Consider the following 19,121-nt stretch of genomic DNA (forward strand, 5'->3'; position numbering starts at 1 on the left):
CATGGTAATATAGCTCTGCTGATATCAGTTTTGTGGAACTGTAAAATGCTGTTTGGTGAAGATGCACAGACTTTCCATCTCACCTTTGCGGCCATGAGAAATGGCTTTGAAGGATGACCCCTCAACATGCGAGTGACTGGACATTGCCATCATACTGCTGGAGCTCATAGCTATCATTCTTTCAGACATCATGGAGGACATGCTAGACGCTGACATGCTCTCAAACTTAACTTCAGCCATGCTGGAACTGCTGAAGGATGACTCTTGCATTTTTGAAACAACATGCTTGGCAGAATAACTGCCCTGCATGCTCGTAGCATCAGAGGCTTTCTCCACAATTATCATTTGGGCAGGTTCCTCAACCAGAGCTGTGAGAGTACATCAAATACCATGTCATTGATGCAGTTTATTTCATAAAAAAGGTACAACAGGCAGTTCAAATGGTGCAACTGGTCTCTGTTTCCTGTTTAAAACATTTAATGTAAAGTCTACTGGAACATTTTTGATATACTAAAATAAAGAATGTTCTATTCACACCACTTGCAGATTGTACCTTTAAGGAAATTCATTTGGTCATGCTAATAAAAAAATACAGTCTTTTGATTTTGACTTCAATCTCAAACATTTTTTGTCAAAAGAAGCAAACTATGTGATGCATGGATATCCTTGAAAATTCATGCTGTTAACATGATATCACTATGCCAACTGCAAATGCATTCATATTATTTAGTGCCTTTTTATTATGTACTGTGGTAGTTAAATTTAGTAGGTCAAAATGCAGTCCAACAAAGTCAAAAAGATCAAAAGAACGTAGGTCCATTTGTAGAAGGTATTGTTAGATTTTGTTAGCTTGATTGGTGAGAAATATGTGTTCTTCGTGGACATACATGATTGGTTTGATCATGCCTTTTATGTTATGGACAGGATGCTCATACTAGGTTACAGTAGTGTGTTAAGTTATCCTTAGGAATAGATCAAACACTTACTGAGGACGTTCAGTGATACTGTTGCAGAGCACTGTCCAAATTTGTTCTTAGCTTTCACTGTGTATTTTCCGCTGTCTTCAGTGGTAGTGTTCTGAATCTCAAGTGTGTACACATTCTTAGACCGGCTCAATTTCATATTTGATGTAATAGATATCTGCAAAGATGAAAAGAAGTTTAAATAAAGTTAACAGACTGCTATGAGGGAAAACACAAATAAGCAGATGTTTTTCTTCCCCCAAAATATAATGACAAACTACTCACCACTGTATTATCCTTGAGCCACTCAATTTCAGGAGAAGGTTCACCAGTGATTTCGCATGTAAATGTGACATTTTGTCCCTCGTTTACATTTTGGGAGCGTGGTTGCACTAGGAAACTTGGTGCATTTGGGCGCATTGCACTGACAGTCATGTCAAACTGGCACTTGACTACACCATGTTCAGTTCTGGCCTCACATGTGAGAATTCCCTGGTCATGGTGGCTGATGCTTTTAATTGTCAGGGTGTGATCATTTCCTGACACACCATATCTGTAGTTCTCTGAATTTGATAGCTCGGCTCCATTCAGGATCCATTTCACATCAGAGGCTTCAGGGATGTTTGCTTGTAGTGTAGCAGTTTGACCTTGGCTCACTGTCATTTGGGTTTTTGATGCTTTAATTTCTGTGAAGGACTGCACTTCCTCGTAGGCAATCTCCTTTTTTACTATTTGCTCTGACAACTCTGCTTTTCTTTCCATGGCAACTATTGTTGTTCGTGCTGTAGAGGAAAGAGAGGGTAACTTTATTAAAGTACCACTGTGCATGCAAAATTACACAAAATTATAGCTACTAAAATCATAATGTAGTTTGTCCACTCAATTGTGCATTACAGTACCTTGAACAGTAACAGTGCAGTTCGTAGTAACAGATCCAGCAGAGTTTTTCGCTGTACATGTGTATACTCCACTGTCAGAGACATCAGATTCATAGATTTCAAGATGTGCTGAACCATGTTCTTCAAAGATTTCATATTTTCCACCTTGAGAGAGGCTCTGTGAGGAAAAATGTCAAAATTAGTTAGTAAATTCATCCATTATTTTTTTTTTCTCCATAAAAGTAAACAAAAAAAAAATCTCTCTTACTTTTCCATCCTTCATCCAAGATATTGATGGCTTAGGCTCACCGGACACTTTCACTGTAAGCTTTATAATAGTGTCTGCAGAGGCTGAGATGTCTTTTAGTTCTGCTGAAAAGGTTGGCTTGGATGCTTTTTCCTTTGGAGTAGGTGATTTTACCATGGGTGGGGACTTAACTCGTGGTGGAGATTTAATTGGTTCAGGTGATTTAATTCTCTGTGGAGATCTAATTCCAAATGGTGACTTTATACGGGGAGACTCTGGAGATTTCACTCTTGGAGGAGAAGCAACAACTTTCTGTACAGGTGTTGGTTTACGAACAGTTAGGCTGAACTGTGCCTCCTGTTTACCTGCAGAGTTCTCTACCACTACAGTGTAATTACCGCCATCTGATGTTTCTACTTGGGTAATCTCAAAGGTGGATTTATATTCAGTTGAGGTAATATGGTGACGCTGAGATGTCACAATTACTTGTGCCTCTCGCATCCATGTAACAGAGGGTGCAGGATCACCATCAACGTCGCATGTGAATTTAACTGACTCTCCCTCAGATACTGTGAGTGACTGTGGTTTAGTCACAATTGTGGCTGGGCGAGTTGGCTTCTTTTCCTCAACTACTTCTTCCACTACTGTTTTCACTTCTGTAGCTTCAAATTTAGTCTCAGAAATTTTCTCAACCACAACTTCCTCAACTGCTGTCACTTCCATAGTTTCAAGTTTGATTTCAGATGTCACTTGCTTCTCCTGAACAACAGTCTCAATTGTCTCTTCTACCTTGCCTGTTTTAGTTTTGGATACTTCCACTTGTGTTTCTGATACAGATGCTGCTTTTGTAGATGAAACATGATAAACATCTGTTTTTGTCATCTCCGGGACAAAGGGAGTTGGTGGCTCCTCATCTTTACGTTGTGAGGCATATGCAGAAAATCCACCAGCAGCAACATCGAGAGTGGCATAGTCAGAGGCCTCTCCCTTTGCATTTGTGCAGACGACACGGTAGGTGCCACTGTCCTCCTCCTGACAATCAATGATTTGAAGGGACAAAACACCACTCATGTTAAGCATACGGTACTTTCTGCTTTCTTCAATCTGCACTCCATTGTGGTACCATTTAATCTGTGCTTCTGGCTTAGATTGGACATTCAGTGTGAATTTAGTGTTTTGACCGATTGGCACACGGTGAGAGCGCATCCTTACAGTCACTCTGGGAGCATGGTCAAGGGTAAAAGGCTCCTGGGTCACAATTTCAAACTTCCTCTCAGTTTTCAAGGCTTTCTTTCTTGACTCATACCTTGACATATAATCAATTTTTGTTGATAAGTCTGATGTAGTGGCTGCTTTCTCAAGGCTGGGGGAACGTGGGCGTGTCTTTTCAGGTGAAGGTTTTCTAACCACTTCTTTTTCTGCCAGAGTTGGAGAAGGTTTCTTAGGATGAGTTGCTGGAACATAGCCAGGAGCGAATGATGTTGTAGGTATATCAGTTATGATTGCTGCCTCAGTTACTGCTGACACAGAAACTCTTTTCTCCTTTCTTTTGACCTTTGTTTTCTCCTCAAACTCAATGTGCTGCAGTTTGCTCTTGTAGGAAGTTAACTTTGTGGTTGTCGTTACAGACCTAAGCAGTTCCTGATCCTCTTTTTCCTCATACAACCTTTGCTTTTGTCTTGGAGGTCTGTATGTTGCCTTATCATGACGCTGACGTAAGTCTATATAGCTTGGACCAGCCTCATATTTAGATGGAATACGGTAGGAGTCATATGTTGGAACTTCCTCTCCTTCCTCCTCATCATATGCAGCTCTCTTAGGTGATGGGTGACGCAGTGCAGAGAGTTCAAAGCGTACTGGGCTAAGACTTGGTGGGGAAGCAGAATAGCCTAACTCAAGTTCATCCTCGAGTTTAAGTCTTTCTTCCTCTGTTCTCTTCATTGACAAGTATTCTTTAACAGGCAGAAGGAGTTCCTCATCAGAAAGATCACCAAGAGAGCGTCTCCTGATTCTGTAGTAAGCCTCCATCTCCGGAGAAGGTGTGCGGTGTCTTGCTGGCCTTACAGTTTCAAGGTCATCCTGTGAAACAGGAATATGCCATCTGGGCTTGTACTGGTCTTTAATTCTTGGCAGGGGTACTTCATAGAACTGATCCCACCTTGATAGCCGAATGCGCTTAAGTCTTTTCTGGGGGAACTTTTCCATTGGCTCTGGGAACTCATATTGATCACGGATTTTCTTGTACCACTTCATATCAGAGAAAGGTACAAAGTGTTTGATTTCCATGTCCTCCTCAAGAACAGTGGGAGCAACTACACGAGGTGGAGGCACAACATATGGCATTCTCAGCCTCTTTTCTTCTGCTCTCTTCTTTTTCTCCTCTTTTTCTTTGGCTTCCTCAGCTTCGCTTTTGACTTTCTTGGTAGTGATTGCTGGCTTGTACATGGTTGCGGCTTCTCTTAGTGCTTGCTGTGCAACTGGAGTAAGTGGGGTGACATCTGCACCTGCTAGTATCTGAGTCAGTCTTACTTTCTTGTCCATCTCTTGCTGATCAAGATCGAATTTCTTCTTCTTTTCTTCCTCACTCTCCTCCTTTTTGACGTGTGTCACACGCTCAACCTTGAGTGTGGCTTGGCAACTTGCTGACCCAGCTGAGTTAGTTGCAATGACTCTGTATGTGCCAGAATCCTCTGGAAGAGTATCTCTTACATGTAAGACATAGTAATCTAAGCCTTCATGCACAACTTCAATTTGTGGGCCAAAGGCCAAAGGCGTGCCATCTTTCTCCCATTTCAATGAAGGATGCCCTGACACTCTCATTTCAAAACGTACACTCTGGCCTTCTCTGCATTCCAAGTTAGCAAGAACACGTTTGAACATAGGTCTCAAGGTGTTATCAGCAGGAGCAGGACGAGGGACCACTGTGAGACGAGCCTTGCAACTGTCATCACCAAATCTATTCCGTGCCACAACAGTGTATTCCGCGTCATCATCTGGGTCAAGATGGTGAATAACTAACTGATACAGGCCCTTATCACTAATAAAAGTGTATTTCTTGTCATCATCTCCTGGCATAATCTTTTGACCAGTTTTCAACCACATTACACGAGGTTCAGGATGCACGGTGATTGTGACACCAAAGCGCACATCCTCTCCAATGTAAGCGGTGCGGTTACACAATGGCAAAGTAAATTCAGGAGGTCTTTGGAGTAGTCTTGCTGTGTCAACTCTGCGTTTTACTTTCTTCACAACACGCGTAGTGTAGAAGTCACGATAGGATCTTACTCCTTTGACAAAGAGCTCAGCATAGGCACTGTCCTCACCATACTCATTGACAACTTTACATCTGTATGTTCCGTCATCAGTTCTGTTGATTCCCTTGATAGTTATGGTAGCAAGCCCGTCTTCATAAGTAATTTCGTATTTAGCACCTTCTTCCAGTTGTCTTACTCCACAGTACCATGTCACTTCTGTGGTACTATCGTAGTTATCAATGTTGCAAATGAACTTGATATCATCACCTTCATCGGCAACACTGTGTTTAATTTGTCCTGCAACTGGTCCATGTTCAAATGGTGCAATCTTCACTTTAGAGAGTGTTACTCCTCGCTGACTTCTGATAGCACCACCACTGGCAACACGAGCAGATGAGACAACAGTGTTCCATTCTTTCTTAACCATGGCTTGGTAGTATCTCTTATGACGTGTAATCTTGATGGGCCTAGTGCTTAGCTGCTCTGAGCTCATTGTCAGCCAAGGATGATTTAAAGCCTCAGCTGCTGTCATACGATGTTTGCGCTCTTTGGTTAGTAGGCGGTCCATGAAGTCTAATGCCTCAACACTTACATGCTTGAAGGCTTCATCATCAAAACTGTACTCAGCATTGCAAATGCTCTCAATCATTTGCTGATTGGTTTCAGCAGCGAATGGATTAAGTCCACTGAGAAGAACGTACACAAGGACACCGACAGACCACATATCTGTCACAGTGCTAACCATCTCATTTTGATGAATTTCTGGTGCTGCAAACTCAGCTGTCGTGTACTGAACCTTAATTTGGTCCCCAGGTGTAAGGTGTCTAGATTGTCCAAGCTCAATGATCTTGACATTAGTTCCCCTTCTTGTGGTGTACACTATATTTTCAGGCCTGATGTCAAAGTGGCCATAGCTCTTGCTGTGAAGGAATTCAAGAGCTTCACATACTTGTCTGATATAGTTAACAATTTCACGCTCATTGAGCTCAAAATTGGCTGTACCAAGGCGCTCAAATATGTCCACGCCAGAGATGAACTCATAAATCATGACTAGCTCTTCAGGGCAGTCAAATGACTCATGCAGTAACAGGAAGTTCTTGTGGCGTGCCACATTCAGTGTTGCAATTTCTTTCTTCACTAGTGCCTGATCTGCACCTCTAACTTTAACAAATTTAGCCATGTAAGTTTTTTCAGAGCTGGTTTCAATGCACCGGTGAACAATACCAAACTGTCCACGGCCAAGCTCTTCAGCAATCATGTACTTGTTGTGAACATTCTTAGCCTCTGAATGAGGAGCTTTGCCTTTGGAAACTGGCCTGGTGTCATCAACTTCATCATCATAGTTAAGAACTCTTGATTTGTCTTCCTTCGTTACAACAGGTCCACTTGGCTCAGACGGTGCACTCTGACCAAATTTATTTTCAGCTATGACACGGAATTGGTAACTTGTCTTTCCAAACAGATTGACAACAGTATAGTGGCAGTCACGAGACTGGCCAACGCGAATCCATCTTTCTGCTGTGGTGGCGCACTTTTCTATGATATAGTTTGTGACTTTACTTCCACCATCATTGGCAGGTGCTACCCAGTGGAGTGTTACAGAGTCTCTTGAAACATCACTGGCTTTTATGCCACGTGGTGGATCAGGCACATCCGCAACATCAAGCTCAACTGTTTGCTGGTCAATTCCAAATCTGTTTTTGGCACACACAATATAGAAACCAGCATCATTCCTTTCTACTCCATTCTGGAATACAAGAGATGTGAAGGATCGTGTGACAATGACTTGATAGTGTCCATCATTATCGAGAAGGTCTTGTCCTTTCTGCCAAGTGATAACTGGATCTGGTTTTCCACTGAATGGAATTTTGATGTTGACAACTTCCCCACGAAGGGCAGGGATAGCCTCCTTTCCTTGCAGATTCTTAGGTAGATGAATCTTAGCAGGGACTGAAAAAAAAGTAAAAATTAATGCATCATTTTTTCCTACAGACAGAACTCAATGTATAGCCAGATACAGTATAGAAAAATATTGGAAGCTTACTTTCAACATCTAGAGAAACGGTAGCAGAAATGGATCCACCCTGGTTTGTTGCTCTGATCTGATATACAGTTGAGTCTTCTGCTTCACAATCAGCAATAACAAGCTGATGGTAGCCTCCCTTGAATTCCTGGATCTTGATTTTGGTGCCATCAGCTTGAATTTCCTTACCACGCTTGAACCATTTTATTACAGGCTTGGGTTGTCCTGTTATCTTGCAGACAAATGTTGCGTTGCTCTTGAACTTGACACTCATGTTTCTGAGGTCTTCCTTGAAGGCAGGAGCACGCACTTCAACATCAGTCTTTGGAACGGCAGGGTCTGATACTTCACTGTAATCACTTTCTCCACCAAGGTTTTCACATTTCACCCGGAATTCATACTCTACACCTTCTGTCAGGCCCTTGACAGAATAAACAGTCTGGTGGATTTCATCTGTTGTAACTGCAGCCCATTCACCCTTCTTTTCTCGCTTCTCAAGACAGTAGTTCTTAATTTTAGAGCCTCCGTCACTGAGAGGTGGCTTCCAAGACACAACACAGGAGTTTTTGGTAAGTGCAGAAACAACTGGTTTTATTGGAGCTCCTGGCCTCTCTGTAAAACAAACATTTTAATTTGAGTAACAACACTGAAAAAATAACATCAAAATTGTAGTCATTTCTTAATCACTTACCTAGCTGACTCTTGATGAGGATAGCAGAAGGAGTCTCCAGTACTTCACTATTGCCGTAACGATTTTGTGCTGAAACACGGAAGAAGTATCCCTCATTTTCGACAAGGTTAGGAATTCTGCATGAAGTGCCAGTGATAGATGAAGATACAAGTTCCCACTCTGCTCCTTCCTTGTCTTCACGCTTTTCCACAATATAATTTGTGATCATAGATCCTCCATCATCTTTGGGTGCTTTCCAACTAATGATCACAGAATTCTTCAACAGTGCATCAAGAACAAGAGGACCTTCTGGCATAGCAGGTTTATCTGAAAACACACAGAATATGTTAATTGGTCTACTTTCCACTAATACCCAGCAGATTTTTTTATGTAATTTATTAAGCATATACCTAAAATTTCAACATGAGTTACAGTATCCGCAGCCCCAAAATAGTTGTTGATTCTGATTCTGTATTTTCCTCCGTTCACTCTGCGCTGTACATTTTTGAGAATCAAATGAGTGTAGTGCTCTGTATTTTCAATTATTACATTCTCAGAGGGCTCCAAAGCCTTGGCTCCATAAAGCCACATGATCTTAGGCTGAGGTCGACCAATGTAAACAACATGAATGCGCACTGTGCTACCACATGTTGCAAAGTATTTGTCTTTCAGTGGCACTGGGAACTGTGGTGCTGCTTCAAGGACCAGAGGTCCACTGGTCTCACACTCCCCAGCTTCATTCACAGCCTTGCAAGTGTACAGACCCTCATCTTCCTGTTGATCGGTTGAAATGGTCAGTGTATGATTGCGGCCATCAGAGGTCGCTGCATATTTGTGACCTTCTTTGATTTCCTTTCCACCCTTGTACCATTTAATTTCTGGAACAGGTCTTCCAATAATCTGACATTTGAGAGTTGCAGTTTGTCCTAGTTTGGCAGTGACTTCATCCATCTCTTTCCTGAGAGCTGGTTTATTTCCAACTAAAATAAAAAAGATTTTTTTAAGTCAAATAAATTTCTCTTCTAAAACATCCATTGGGATAAATATTTGATAATATTATTCTCGTAACTAATCACAATACACACAACAATACTTGAATGTTATTTCAAACCATACTTACCACCCAGTTTAGTTTTGATGCCAGTTGCTGTTCTGCGTGGTCTGCTGATTCCGGTTTCATTTTCTGCAAATACTCTGAATTCATATTCAGTTGCCTCTTGTAGACCACCCTGAGTGTACTGTTTGTCCTTTGTGCGCTCCTTATTGCATTTCTTCCAAGCAGTCTCTCCAGACTTCCGGTATTCAATCCAGTAGCCAAGGACTGGTTTTCCACCATCACATGCTGGAGCCTCCCAGTTAATTGTAATGTAGTCTTTGGTAACAGTCATAGTGTCAATTTCTCCTGGCTGGCTTGGTTTATCTAAATAAATCAAGAGTGCAAATAAAATTTTTAATTCAATAAAGAACAATACAGAATCAATTAATGAACAAAGAACATATTATTAATAGACAGGAAAATTAAGAGTGCTTTCATACCAAATGGATCTTTGCATATTACTGAATCTGATAGAGGTCCAGGTTCACTCTCTCCAATGTCATTCACGGCAATAACACGGAACTGATACTCAGCATCAGTAGTTAGCTGACTAAGAGTATACATTGTTGAGGTAATCTTTGTCTCATGACGAATCCACTTATCAGACGAGACTTCTTTGTACTCAATAAAGTAACCAGTAATGCGAGATCCACCATCATCTTTGGGTTTAGTCCAAGCCAAAGCAGCAGAATTCTTAGTAACATCCATAATTTCTGGTGGAGTGCCTGAAGCCTCTGGGACACCTAAATATTAATAATAAAAAATGAAAGAAAATGATTTTATGTTTAATAACAAACAATGTAATGCCTAGAAATGAGACCACTGACAAGCACTTACAAATAGGAGTCTTTGGTACAACAGTTGTCTCTGACTTCAGGGAGTTGCTTATTCCGAACTGGTTCTCTGCTGTCACCTTGAAGTGGTATTCAGCATTTTCTTCTAGTCCTTTAACCACAAGGGATGTGTCAACCACTCGCGAGTCAACAGTGTACCAAGCTGCTTTTGTTACTTCACGTCTCTCCACAATGTAGCCAACAATTTCGGAACCACCATCTTCTGTTGGTGGTTTCCAGCTTACTCTTACAGAATGTGCTTGTATATCATCAAATCTAAGAGGGCCTTCAGGTGCAAATGGGCGGCCGATAACCTTGACCTTTATAGGAAGCATCTTTTTGCCACACTTGTTTTCCAGATGGAGATGGTAAACGCCAGAATCAGATCTTTCAGCTTGCTTGATTACAAGCTCTGTTACGTCTTCACTGGAGGCAATCATTGCACGGTTGGTCACCTCTGATCCATCCTTGGTCCATTTGCAGGTAGGAGTAGGTTTGCCTTTGATGGGCACTGAAAGTCTGATTACTCCTTTGGATCTGACCACAAGGACATCTTTGTATTTTGCCTCAAGATCATAACTTGGAGGATCTGAAACAGCACATTTCAAATCATTAAATTATTCCAGACATATAACATTTCACACATATAATTACAGGGAGTAAATGACAGGGTCATAAGTTCTTACCAAGCATCTCTGTTACAGTCACAACTCCTGGTACTTCAGCTGGTTCACCTGGTCCACCAGCATTGCAAGCCATAACACGGAATTTGAATTCTTCTCCTTGCGGCATTTGTGTCAAAGTATATTCACAGATCAGCGAAGGTGTGGCGTTGCACTTCATCCAGGTTACTGAACCAACCTTTTGCATCTCAATTAGATAGCCTGTAACCTTAGCACCGCCCTCCTCATCTGGAGGACTCCAGGCCAAAGACACAGAAGATTTTGTGGTATCTGTGACTCGTGGGTTTTGAGGTGACCCAGGTGGATCTGTAGGGATTTTGTCATTGTTTGATCAGTGATAATAATTGAATGTACCAAAATTCTGTGTCAGTTTGTACACACAAAAGTGTATTAATAGTAAAATTTTGCTCACCAACTGGATCAGTTGCTACTGCTGGTTTGGAAAGGAGGCTAGGTTTGCCAATACCACGAGCATTGATGGCTGTAACTCTGTGTTCATATTCCAGGCCTTCAATTAATCCTGTGGATCTGTATCTTGTCATTGTCACTGGATTTTTATTAGCACGGATCCACCTATCAGATCTGACCTCCTTGCGTTCAATAATGTAGCCAGACACCTCTAAGCCTCCATCCTCATCTGGTGGCTCCCATGCAACAGTCATGCCATCACGTGATACATCAAACACAATGGGTCTTCCAGGTGGTCCGGGAATGGCTGTAACAACAATTTGAAATTGTGATTAAGTAGGTCCATAATACATATATATATATATATATATCATAAATCATAAATATTATTTTTTTTTTTTTAAACATTTTTCTTACATTTGGAGCTCTTGCACATTACGACTTCTGACTGTAAGTAATCCCCAGTGCCATAACGATTGGTTGCTGCAACACGGAACACATATTCATCGCCCTCTGTCAATCTGTCAAATTTGAATGTTGGTCTGGTAACTGATTCCGACACAGGTACCCATCCTGGGCGATGAGCATCACGTTGTTCAACCACATAGTTGCTAATTGGTGCACCACCATCTCTCGTCGGTGGATCCCAGCTTATTGTGACAGATGTTGCATCAACTTCATCAAATCGGATGGGTCCTTGAGGCTCATCAGGTTTGGCTATAAAGAGAGAAGAGGTTTAAGGTTAATATTAAAACTCAACTATTTTAAAAAATCTATTTAATGCTGGGAGTTGGTACTTACAAAGAATGATGACTTTGATGTTTTCAGTAGTTACTCCTATTATGTTTTTAACCTCAAGAGTATACACTCCACTGTCATCAATGGTAGTGTCAAGAATAGTCAATTTAGAGAATTTTCCAGTTGACTTTATCTTCACTCGCTCCACAATCTTTATCCTGTTGTCATTGAAGAACCAAGCACAAGCTGGTGGTGGCCTTCCTATAATTGGTAAGTCAAGCTCAAGGGGTTTGCCTGCCAAAACGCTTATCATCTTCTGTGGAATAGTTGATAGATCAACCTTTGGCATGACTGAAAGAGGAAAAAAGGCATAAACAATGAGACATGACATATAAATGACAGCATCTTGTAGTTTTTGTTATTATCATAATAAATACCTCTTTGTTCTTGAACTGTCACAGCTGTTACAATTTCTTTTGGCTCACCAACTCCTCTGCTGTTGACAGCACGTACCCTGAAGAGGTACTGCTCATTCTCATTAAGTGACGTGATAGTGAACTCAAAGTCTGTAAGTTTCAAAGTTGCCACCTTCATCCACTTGTCAGTACCAGCTTTACAAGCCTCAATAATGTAGCCAGTGATTCTGCTGCCTCCATCATGTAAAGGTTTCTCCCAGGCAAGTGATACAGTGGTTTTGGTTACATCTACAACCTCAAGCTTGGCTGGTGGCAGTGGAACTTCACACACCAACACAACATCGGGTGTCTCACAAGGTTCACCAACACCATAGATATTCTCTGGTAAGACTCTGAAATAATACAGCATTCCTTCTGTCAGACCAGTTATTTTGTATGATGTCTTGCTGCATTTGGATGTGATGGTTTTGTATGCTCTCATTGATGCCTCTCGTCTTTCAATGATGTAATTATTGACAGGTGCTCCACCATCAACCTCAGGAGCATCCCAAGTAATATGAGCAGAATCTTTTGTAAGCTCTTTCATCTTAATTGGACCAGTTGGACCAGGTGTATCTGAGAAAGAATTCACAAACATGCTGGTTAGACATCATTTCACGGCATGTTGTTATATGCACTATAAATAATTTCCATGATTTAATGTGAGTTTAAAAAAAAACATACCATAGATTTTCACAAGAATGCTTGCATCCTTCTTTCCAGCCGAATTTGAAGCTTCAATTGTATATCTACCAGCATCATAGCGGTGTACCTTGTCAATAATGAGTGTTGTGGCAGTATTAGTTACTTCAATAAAGCCACGATTTTGGAGGTCCACACCAGGTTTGGTCCAGGTTACAGTTGGGGTCGGTCTACCAGTAACAGTAACATGGAGGCGAAGAGAACTTCCTGCTCTCAGACAAATTGTCTTTGTCAGTTCATCAGGCAGCTCCAGGTCAGGAATTTCTGGAATAAATAATAAACAAAACAAGAGAGTTTAGTAGAGAAGATATTTACAAAGCCATTGGACAATACTTCTTTTTTTTGCATTTGTACATATCAAACTTTGACGGCACACAACAATTTGAAATATGTGTACACATACCAATTCTTTCCACAGGCTCAGTCTCTGCACAGGGATCACTGAAGTCACCCATTCCGTTTACGTTGACCGCTGCAACTCTGAAACAGTATTTTTTGCCAGCAGAAAGACCTGTAACTGTGTGTTCTGTCACCCTGAGATTCTTTTCATGCACCTTTGTCCATTCGTCTGCACCAGCCTCCCGCATCTCAAGAACGTAGCCAATAACATCAGCGCCTCCATCTTCAACTGGTCGTGTCCAGGCAAGGCTTATACTATCTTTGTGTGTGTCTGTAACCCGTGGAATTGAAGGTGGATTTGGAGTGCCTAAAATGAGGATTTAACATAAGAAGGTAAACAGTTGTTACAATAGTAAAATATACATTTAAACGTTAACAATGAAGTTGTTTCAGAAAATCATACCTGTTGGTTCTCTGCATACTGCATACATTGACACTTCACTAGGTTCACTATCACCAGCTGCATTCATGGCTGTAACACGGAACTGGTAAATGTTGCCTTCATGGAGACCAGTGACTTTGAAGGATGTGTCCTTGAGAATCGAATCTCTGTTGACCTTGATCCATCTAACACTCTTTCGTTCATGGTACTCAATCAAGTAGTTTGTGACTTCACTGCCACCATCACTCTCAGGCTTCAGCCACTCGATTGTTGCAAAATCTTTTCCAACTGCAAGGATTTCTGGTGCTCCAGGAGGTGATGGGACAGCTGTAATTGGAAATGAAGGTGGAATACTGTAACATGTAACACTGTAAAATACCTCAGCTAATGTTTTTAATATTAATCATGGCACTTACTGAACGAGTTTCTGGCAAAGATGGGGGTAGACTGTACTGCCACACCAGATCCATACTTGTTCACACCTCTCACACGGAAGATGTATTCATTGTTCTTGAAAAGTCTTTTAATTTCACATGTTAGAGCTTTGCATTCAGCCTCCATGATAACCCAGTTAAGTCTATTGGTATCCCTTCTTTCAACAAGGTAATGTGTGATGGGGTCACCACCATCCTCCAGTGGCTCTTTCCAAGACACTGTGCATTTTTCCTCGGATACATTGCTGACTGTTATCTCCTGACAGGGACCAGGTGTGTCTTGGAAAAGAAGAAAGATTATTGTATGAATGAACTGACAACATATTTGGGCCAATTATTTGGGTACCATTATTTTTTGTTGCTGCTGTAAACTTACCAAGCACTTTAACATTGACCTCAGCCGTTTTTGTTCCACTTGCATTTTTAACTGTCAGAACATACTTTCCAGTGTCATCTCTGTCGCAGAACTTGATGATTGCCAGAGCACGGGTACTTGAATACTGGAGAGCATATTTTTCACAAAGCTCTAGCTCTTTTGTACCCTTGGACCAGCTGACTTTAGGCTCAGGTTTACCACCAACAGCAGCATCCAGCACCAGATCAGATCCAGCTCTAATTACAACAGTGTCCACAAGCAGTTTGCTGTCCAGCTCTGCTTTAGGAGGAACTGCAAAATAATTGTAGTTGCAAAATAAGTGTCATGAGTATTTAGGTTGTTTTTAATAAAACAAAAAAAATTGTCTTACATTTTTAGTGAAAGAACAATGTATGATACATACTGTATTCCGCTTTGCAGGTCACTGGTCCTGTTGAAACTGATGGCAGGCTCAACACTCCATTTGCATTTTTGGCAATTACACGGAATTCATATTCCTCTCCTTCTCCCAGTGCAGTGATCGTGAAATTTGTGTCAGTAACATTAGTGTAGTTACACTTAAGCCAGCGACCTTCTCCAGTGACAGTATACGGCTTGCGCTCAACAATGTAGCCTGTGATTGGGCTTCCGCCATTGTTTAGGGGCACAGACCATTTGACTGACACTGTTGATCTTGATACATTTGTAACTTCTGGTTTTCCTGGAGGATCTGTAAATTTGTATCATCAAAAAATAAATGTAAGTATTGTTTTACTGATCTAGACTGGTATGAATTACTCTTTTGTGATGTACTTACCAACTGGATTTTGTGCCACAGCTCTCTTTGATGCTTCACTTGCTTTGCTGAGGCCAGCGCTATTCATTGCATACACTCTGAACTGGTATTCAAGACCCTCAACAAGGCCTTCCACCTTGTAGTAGCATTCAAAGCAGGGAATCTTGTTTTCTCTCACCCAGAGAATTGTGTTACGCTCCTTCTTTTCAATCCAGTAGCCAGAGACTTTGCTGCCGCCGTCATGGTACGGTTCCTCCCAACGAATGCTCATGCTGTTGGCGGTTACAGTGAACACTTCTGGCCTTGTTGGAGGGCCTGGAGGAACTGTGAAAATGAAAACATGTAATTAAATATTTGATGTTTGATTATTTATATAGTATCTCAAAAATACAAATTTCTTATTAGCTGTTACATACCAAATGGATGCTCTGCAACAATCGTCTCAGATTCTGTTGGCTTGCTCACACCAAAACGGTTTTCAGCACAGATACGGAAAGTATACTGCATATATTTAGTTAGATGTGTAACATGGAAAGAAGTATGTTTTACACTTGAGTTAATAAGCTGCCAAGCAGTGGAGCCAGATTCACGCTTCTCAACAATGTAGTTTGTGATGTCTGTTCCACCATCATCCTCAGGTGGATTCCATGACAGTACGCATGACTCTGATGTAATTGAGGAAATCTCAATAGGTCCCTCTGGAGGGCTTGGTCTGCCAATAACATTGACTGTGACAGTGAAAGTCTTTGACCCAGTGACATTCTCAAGGGTGAGGAAATATCTGCCTCCATCACCTCTCATGCATTCTTTAACTGTGAGAGTGGTCCTGTTTTTGGTAGTCTTGATTGAAACCCTGTCAGTTTCTTTCAGCCTCATTTCCTCAAGCTTCCAGGATACCTTTGGAGCTGGTCTTCCACTAATTGGAACATCAATCTCAAAAGACTCGCCAATCTTGCTAGTAATGAGTTGATTGGTGATACCACTGAGATCGGCAGTAGGTTCAATTCGTGGCTCTTTAATGATGACTGAGGAGAAAGCTTCTCTTGGCACACTAAACCCAGAATCATTCTTTGCCTTGACACGGAATTCATATTCACTGTTCTCCGTAAGCCCTTCAATTACGAGGCTTAGGTTTTTCGTTGTACCACAGACAACCCATTTATCTGCATCTTTTGCCTTGGATTCCACACAATAGCCTGTGATACGGCTTCCTCCATCATGCTCTGGCTTGAGCCAGGCCAGGGTTGCTGATGTGTCAGTTGTATCAATGATATCAACCCTCTTTGGTGGAGCAGGTTCAGCTGTGGCAATAACTGGATCAGGCATTTCATATGCTTCACCAAGACCATACTGATTTTCAGCCATGACTCTGAAGAAATAAGGTACACCTTCCAGGAGTTCAGAAACTCTCAAGCTTGTTTGAGTGGTCTTGGGTGCTGCCTCTGTCCATGTACGACGGCTTGCCTCACGCTTCTCGACAATGTAATGATGAACACGTGCACCACCGTCATTGGCAGGAGGTTCCCAAGCAACTGTGAGAGCTCCTCTTGTGACTTCCTTGATGGAGAGAGCCCTTGGTACACCAGGTGTGTCCAACACTTTGACTGCAACAGTGATAGATTTATTGCCACTACTGTTCTCAAGAGTGAGAGTATATTTTCCAGTATCATTTCTAGTGCAGTTTTCCAGTGTCAAGGCTGTGAATGTCTCAGTGGTGGTGATGTCTGCCATAACACCAAGTTCTCCATCTGCTTTCGTCCAGGAAACTGTAGGTGTTGGCTTTCCTTTAAAGGCGATACGGATACATACACTTCCACCACTTTTCACAATATGTGTCTGTTTGAAGGATGCATCTATGTCAATTTCTGGTGCCAAGAGCCTGTCTACTGCCTGTACAGGCTCAGGTATTTCTTTGGCTTCACCCTTTCCAACAGAATTGACTGCACAAATACGGAACTTGTACTCTGCACCAGTCTCCAAACCAGTAACATTGTATTTTGTGACAGCACAAAGATCCTCATTGACTCTGTGCCATTCTGCTTCAGATCCCTTGCACTTCTCAATAATGTAGCCATGGATTTCCATACCACCATCAGATGCAGGTCTGGTCCATTCCAAGCTGACAGATGTATTGGTAGTGTCAGTCACATTGACAATAGACGGGGCATCAGGTTCTTCAGTTGGCTCTGCACATTTAATTGGCATTGAAATGTTGCTTGGTGCTCCAATTCCAGCATCATTTACAGCATACACACGGAATTCATACTCCACATTCTCAGTGAGATGAGTCACTCTGTGTGCAGCCTCAACAATGGGCTTTCTTGTTAGGACTTTCAGCCAGCGGCCAGTCTTCTTTTCTCGTCTTTCCACAATGTAATATTTTATTGGGTTTCCACCATCATGTGTTGGTGGTGCCCAGCTTATTGTGATACTCTCTCCATCAACATCTGTTGCATCTGGAGTTCCAGGAGAATCTGGAACAGCTGCAGGGATTAAAAAAGGAAGAAATTGCAGAAAGATTTTATTTTTACAGTGTTTTACATACTATAATATATTATAATATTATAATATATTTCAATATAAGCTTTGTATCATCTTACTGTATTGCATTTGTGCAATCACGGGAGCTGAATCCAGTGGTCTGCTAACACCAAACCTGTTGACTGCAGAAACCCGAAACTGATACTCGTTTGTCTTGATCAGTTTGGTGGCAGTGTATGTGCATGCCAAGCACTCATCTGTAACAAGTGTCCATGAAATTTTGGAGGTTTCACGCTTCTCGACAATGTAATGAGTGACCTCAGAACAGCCATCATTCTCAGGTGGATTCCATGAAAGTGTTACTTTGCCCTCAGAGATATCTGAGAATGTGATTGGTCCAACAGGTTCACCAGGTGTATCTGAAAGATAGAAATTGAAGAAGCATAGGTTAAAAATGTGGATCTCAAGAAATTATAGTGATTAAAAGGTGGAATGAATAAATAAGAGGGATAAGCTACAAAAATTATTCATACCAAAGACTTCAACTTTCACTGATTCCTTTTTAGATCCTGAGGGATTTATGGCTTCCACAGTATAAAGACCGCGGTGACTACGGTCAGCATCTCTGATAAAGAGGGTACTTGATCCAGCAATTGTTGTGATATCAACCATTTTCTTGGTTAATTCGATATTATCTCTGTACCAGGTAACTTTTGGTGTTGGTCTTCCTGTGATTGTTACTTTTAGCCTGATGTTTTCTCCAGCTTTAATAGAGACTCCCTCAAAGTATTCCGGTCCAAACTCAATGTTTGGAGAAACTGAAAAAGATAAGATTATGAACTTAACATATACAGACCAGGATAAAATTGCATATGAAATGCTGACCACTGAACAACGACAAACAGAATATAAACTGGATGTACTTACAGCTCTCATCTCTGATTAAGACATATCCAGAAGACTGAGAGGGTGGGCTCACTGTGCCGATAGCATTTCTTGCTATGACTCTGAATTCATAGCGTTCACCGCAAGCAAGACCAGTCACTGTAAATTCTGTGTCAGTCACAGTCGTAAAGTTGGTCTTTAACCACCGGCCTTGGCCCTGTCGTTTCTCTACATTATAGGCAACAATTTTGCTTCCACCATCACGCTTGGGTGCTTCCCATTTCAGTTTAACTGATTCACTTGTTACATCAACGTAGTCAGGGGTACCAGGAGGATCTGAAATGAAAATACATATGTTATTTAGTATTTAGACACTGTCAACTGTCATATTTCTAACTTGAAAATTTCTATGTGAAAAAATTAGTCTTAAAGTTGAACTT

The 19,121-nt window shown here is 41.4% G+C and overlaps 1 protein-coding gene across 2 annotated transcripts in view; it reads right to left on the reverse strand.

Moving 5' to 3' along the window:
* The window catches only part of LOC127170397 (titin), a 74,295-nt gene that overhangs the window by 1,223 nt on the left and 53,951 nt on the right, over window positions 1-19,121 (reverse strand). The window contains exons 86-112 of one of the 2 annotated variants that reach the window (XM_051118263.1): window positions 18,724-19,017; window positions 18,330-18,614; window positions 17,916-18,215; window positions 15,732-17,798; window positions 15,337-15,639; window positions 14,944-15,249; window positions 14,541-14,831; window positions 14,147-14,443; window positions 13,752-14,057; window positions 13,353-13,655; window positions 12,932-13,213; window positions 12,230-12,823; window positions 11,856-12,143; window positions 11,472-11,771; window positions 11,059-11,361; window positions 10,650-10,952; window positions 9,968-10,552; window positions 9,571-9,873; window positions 9,155-9,454; window positions 8,445-9,014; window positions 8,056-8,361; window positions 7,386-7,976; window positions 2,109-7,291; window positions 1,862-2,018; window positions 1,248-1,744; window positions 987-1,140; window positions 84-368 (exon numbers count right to left, since the gene is read on the reverse strand). In XM_051118263.1, coding sequence (XP_050974220.1) covers window positions 84-368; window positions 987-1,140; window positions 1,248-1,744; window positions 1,862-2,018; window positions 2,109-7,291; window positions 7,386-7,976; window positions 8,056-8,361; window positions 8,445-9,014; window positions 9,155-9,454; window positions 9,571-9,873; window positions 9,968-10,552; window positions 10,650-10,952; window positions 11,059-11,361; window positions 11,472-11,771; window positions 11,856-12,143; window positions 12,230-12,823; window positions 12,932-13,213; window positions 13,353-13,655; window positions 13,752-14,057; window positions 14,147-14,443; window positions 14,541-14,831; window positions 14,944-15,249; window positions 15,337-15,639; window positions 15,732-17,798; window positions 17,916-18,215; window positions 18,330-18,614; window positions 18,724-19,017 — 15,753 coding nt within the window. The remainder of the gene's footprint in view (window positions 1-83; window positions 369-986; window positions 1,141-1,247; window positions 1,745-1,861; window positions 2,019-2,108; window positions 7,292-7,385; window positions 7,977-8,055; window positions 8,362-8,444; window positions 9,015-9,154; window positions 9,455-9,570; window positions 9,874-9,967; window positions 10,553-10,649; window positions 10,953-11,058; window positions 11,362-11,471; window positions 11,772-11,855; window positions 12,144-12,229; window positions 12,824-12,931; window positions 13,214-13,352; window positions 13,656-13,751; window positions 14,058-14,146; window positions 14,444-14,540; window positions 14,832-14,943; window positions 15,250-15,336; window positions 15,640-15,731; window positions 17,799-17,915; window positions 18,216-18,329; window positions 18,615-18,723; window positions 19,018-19,121) is intronic. The other variant, XM_051118264.1, reaches the window with a different exon arrangement.

This window comes from Labeo rohita, chromosome 9, assembly GCF_022985175.1.
Source record: "Labeo rohita strain BAU-BD-2019 chromosome 9, IGBB_LRoh.1.0, whole genome shotgun sequence".
Classification (NCBI taxonomy): domain Eukaryota; kingdom Metazoa; phylum Chordata; class Actinopteri; order Cypriniformes; family Cyprinidae; genus Labeo; species Labeo rohita.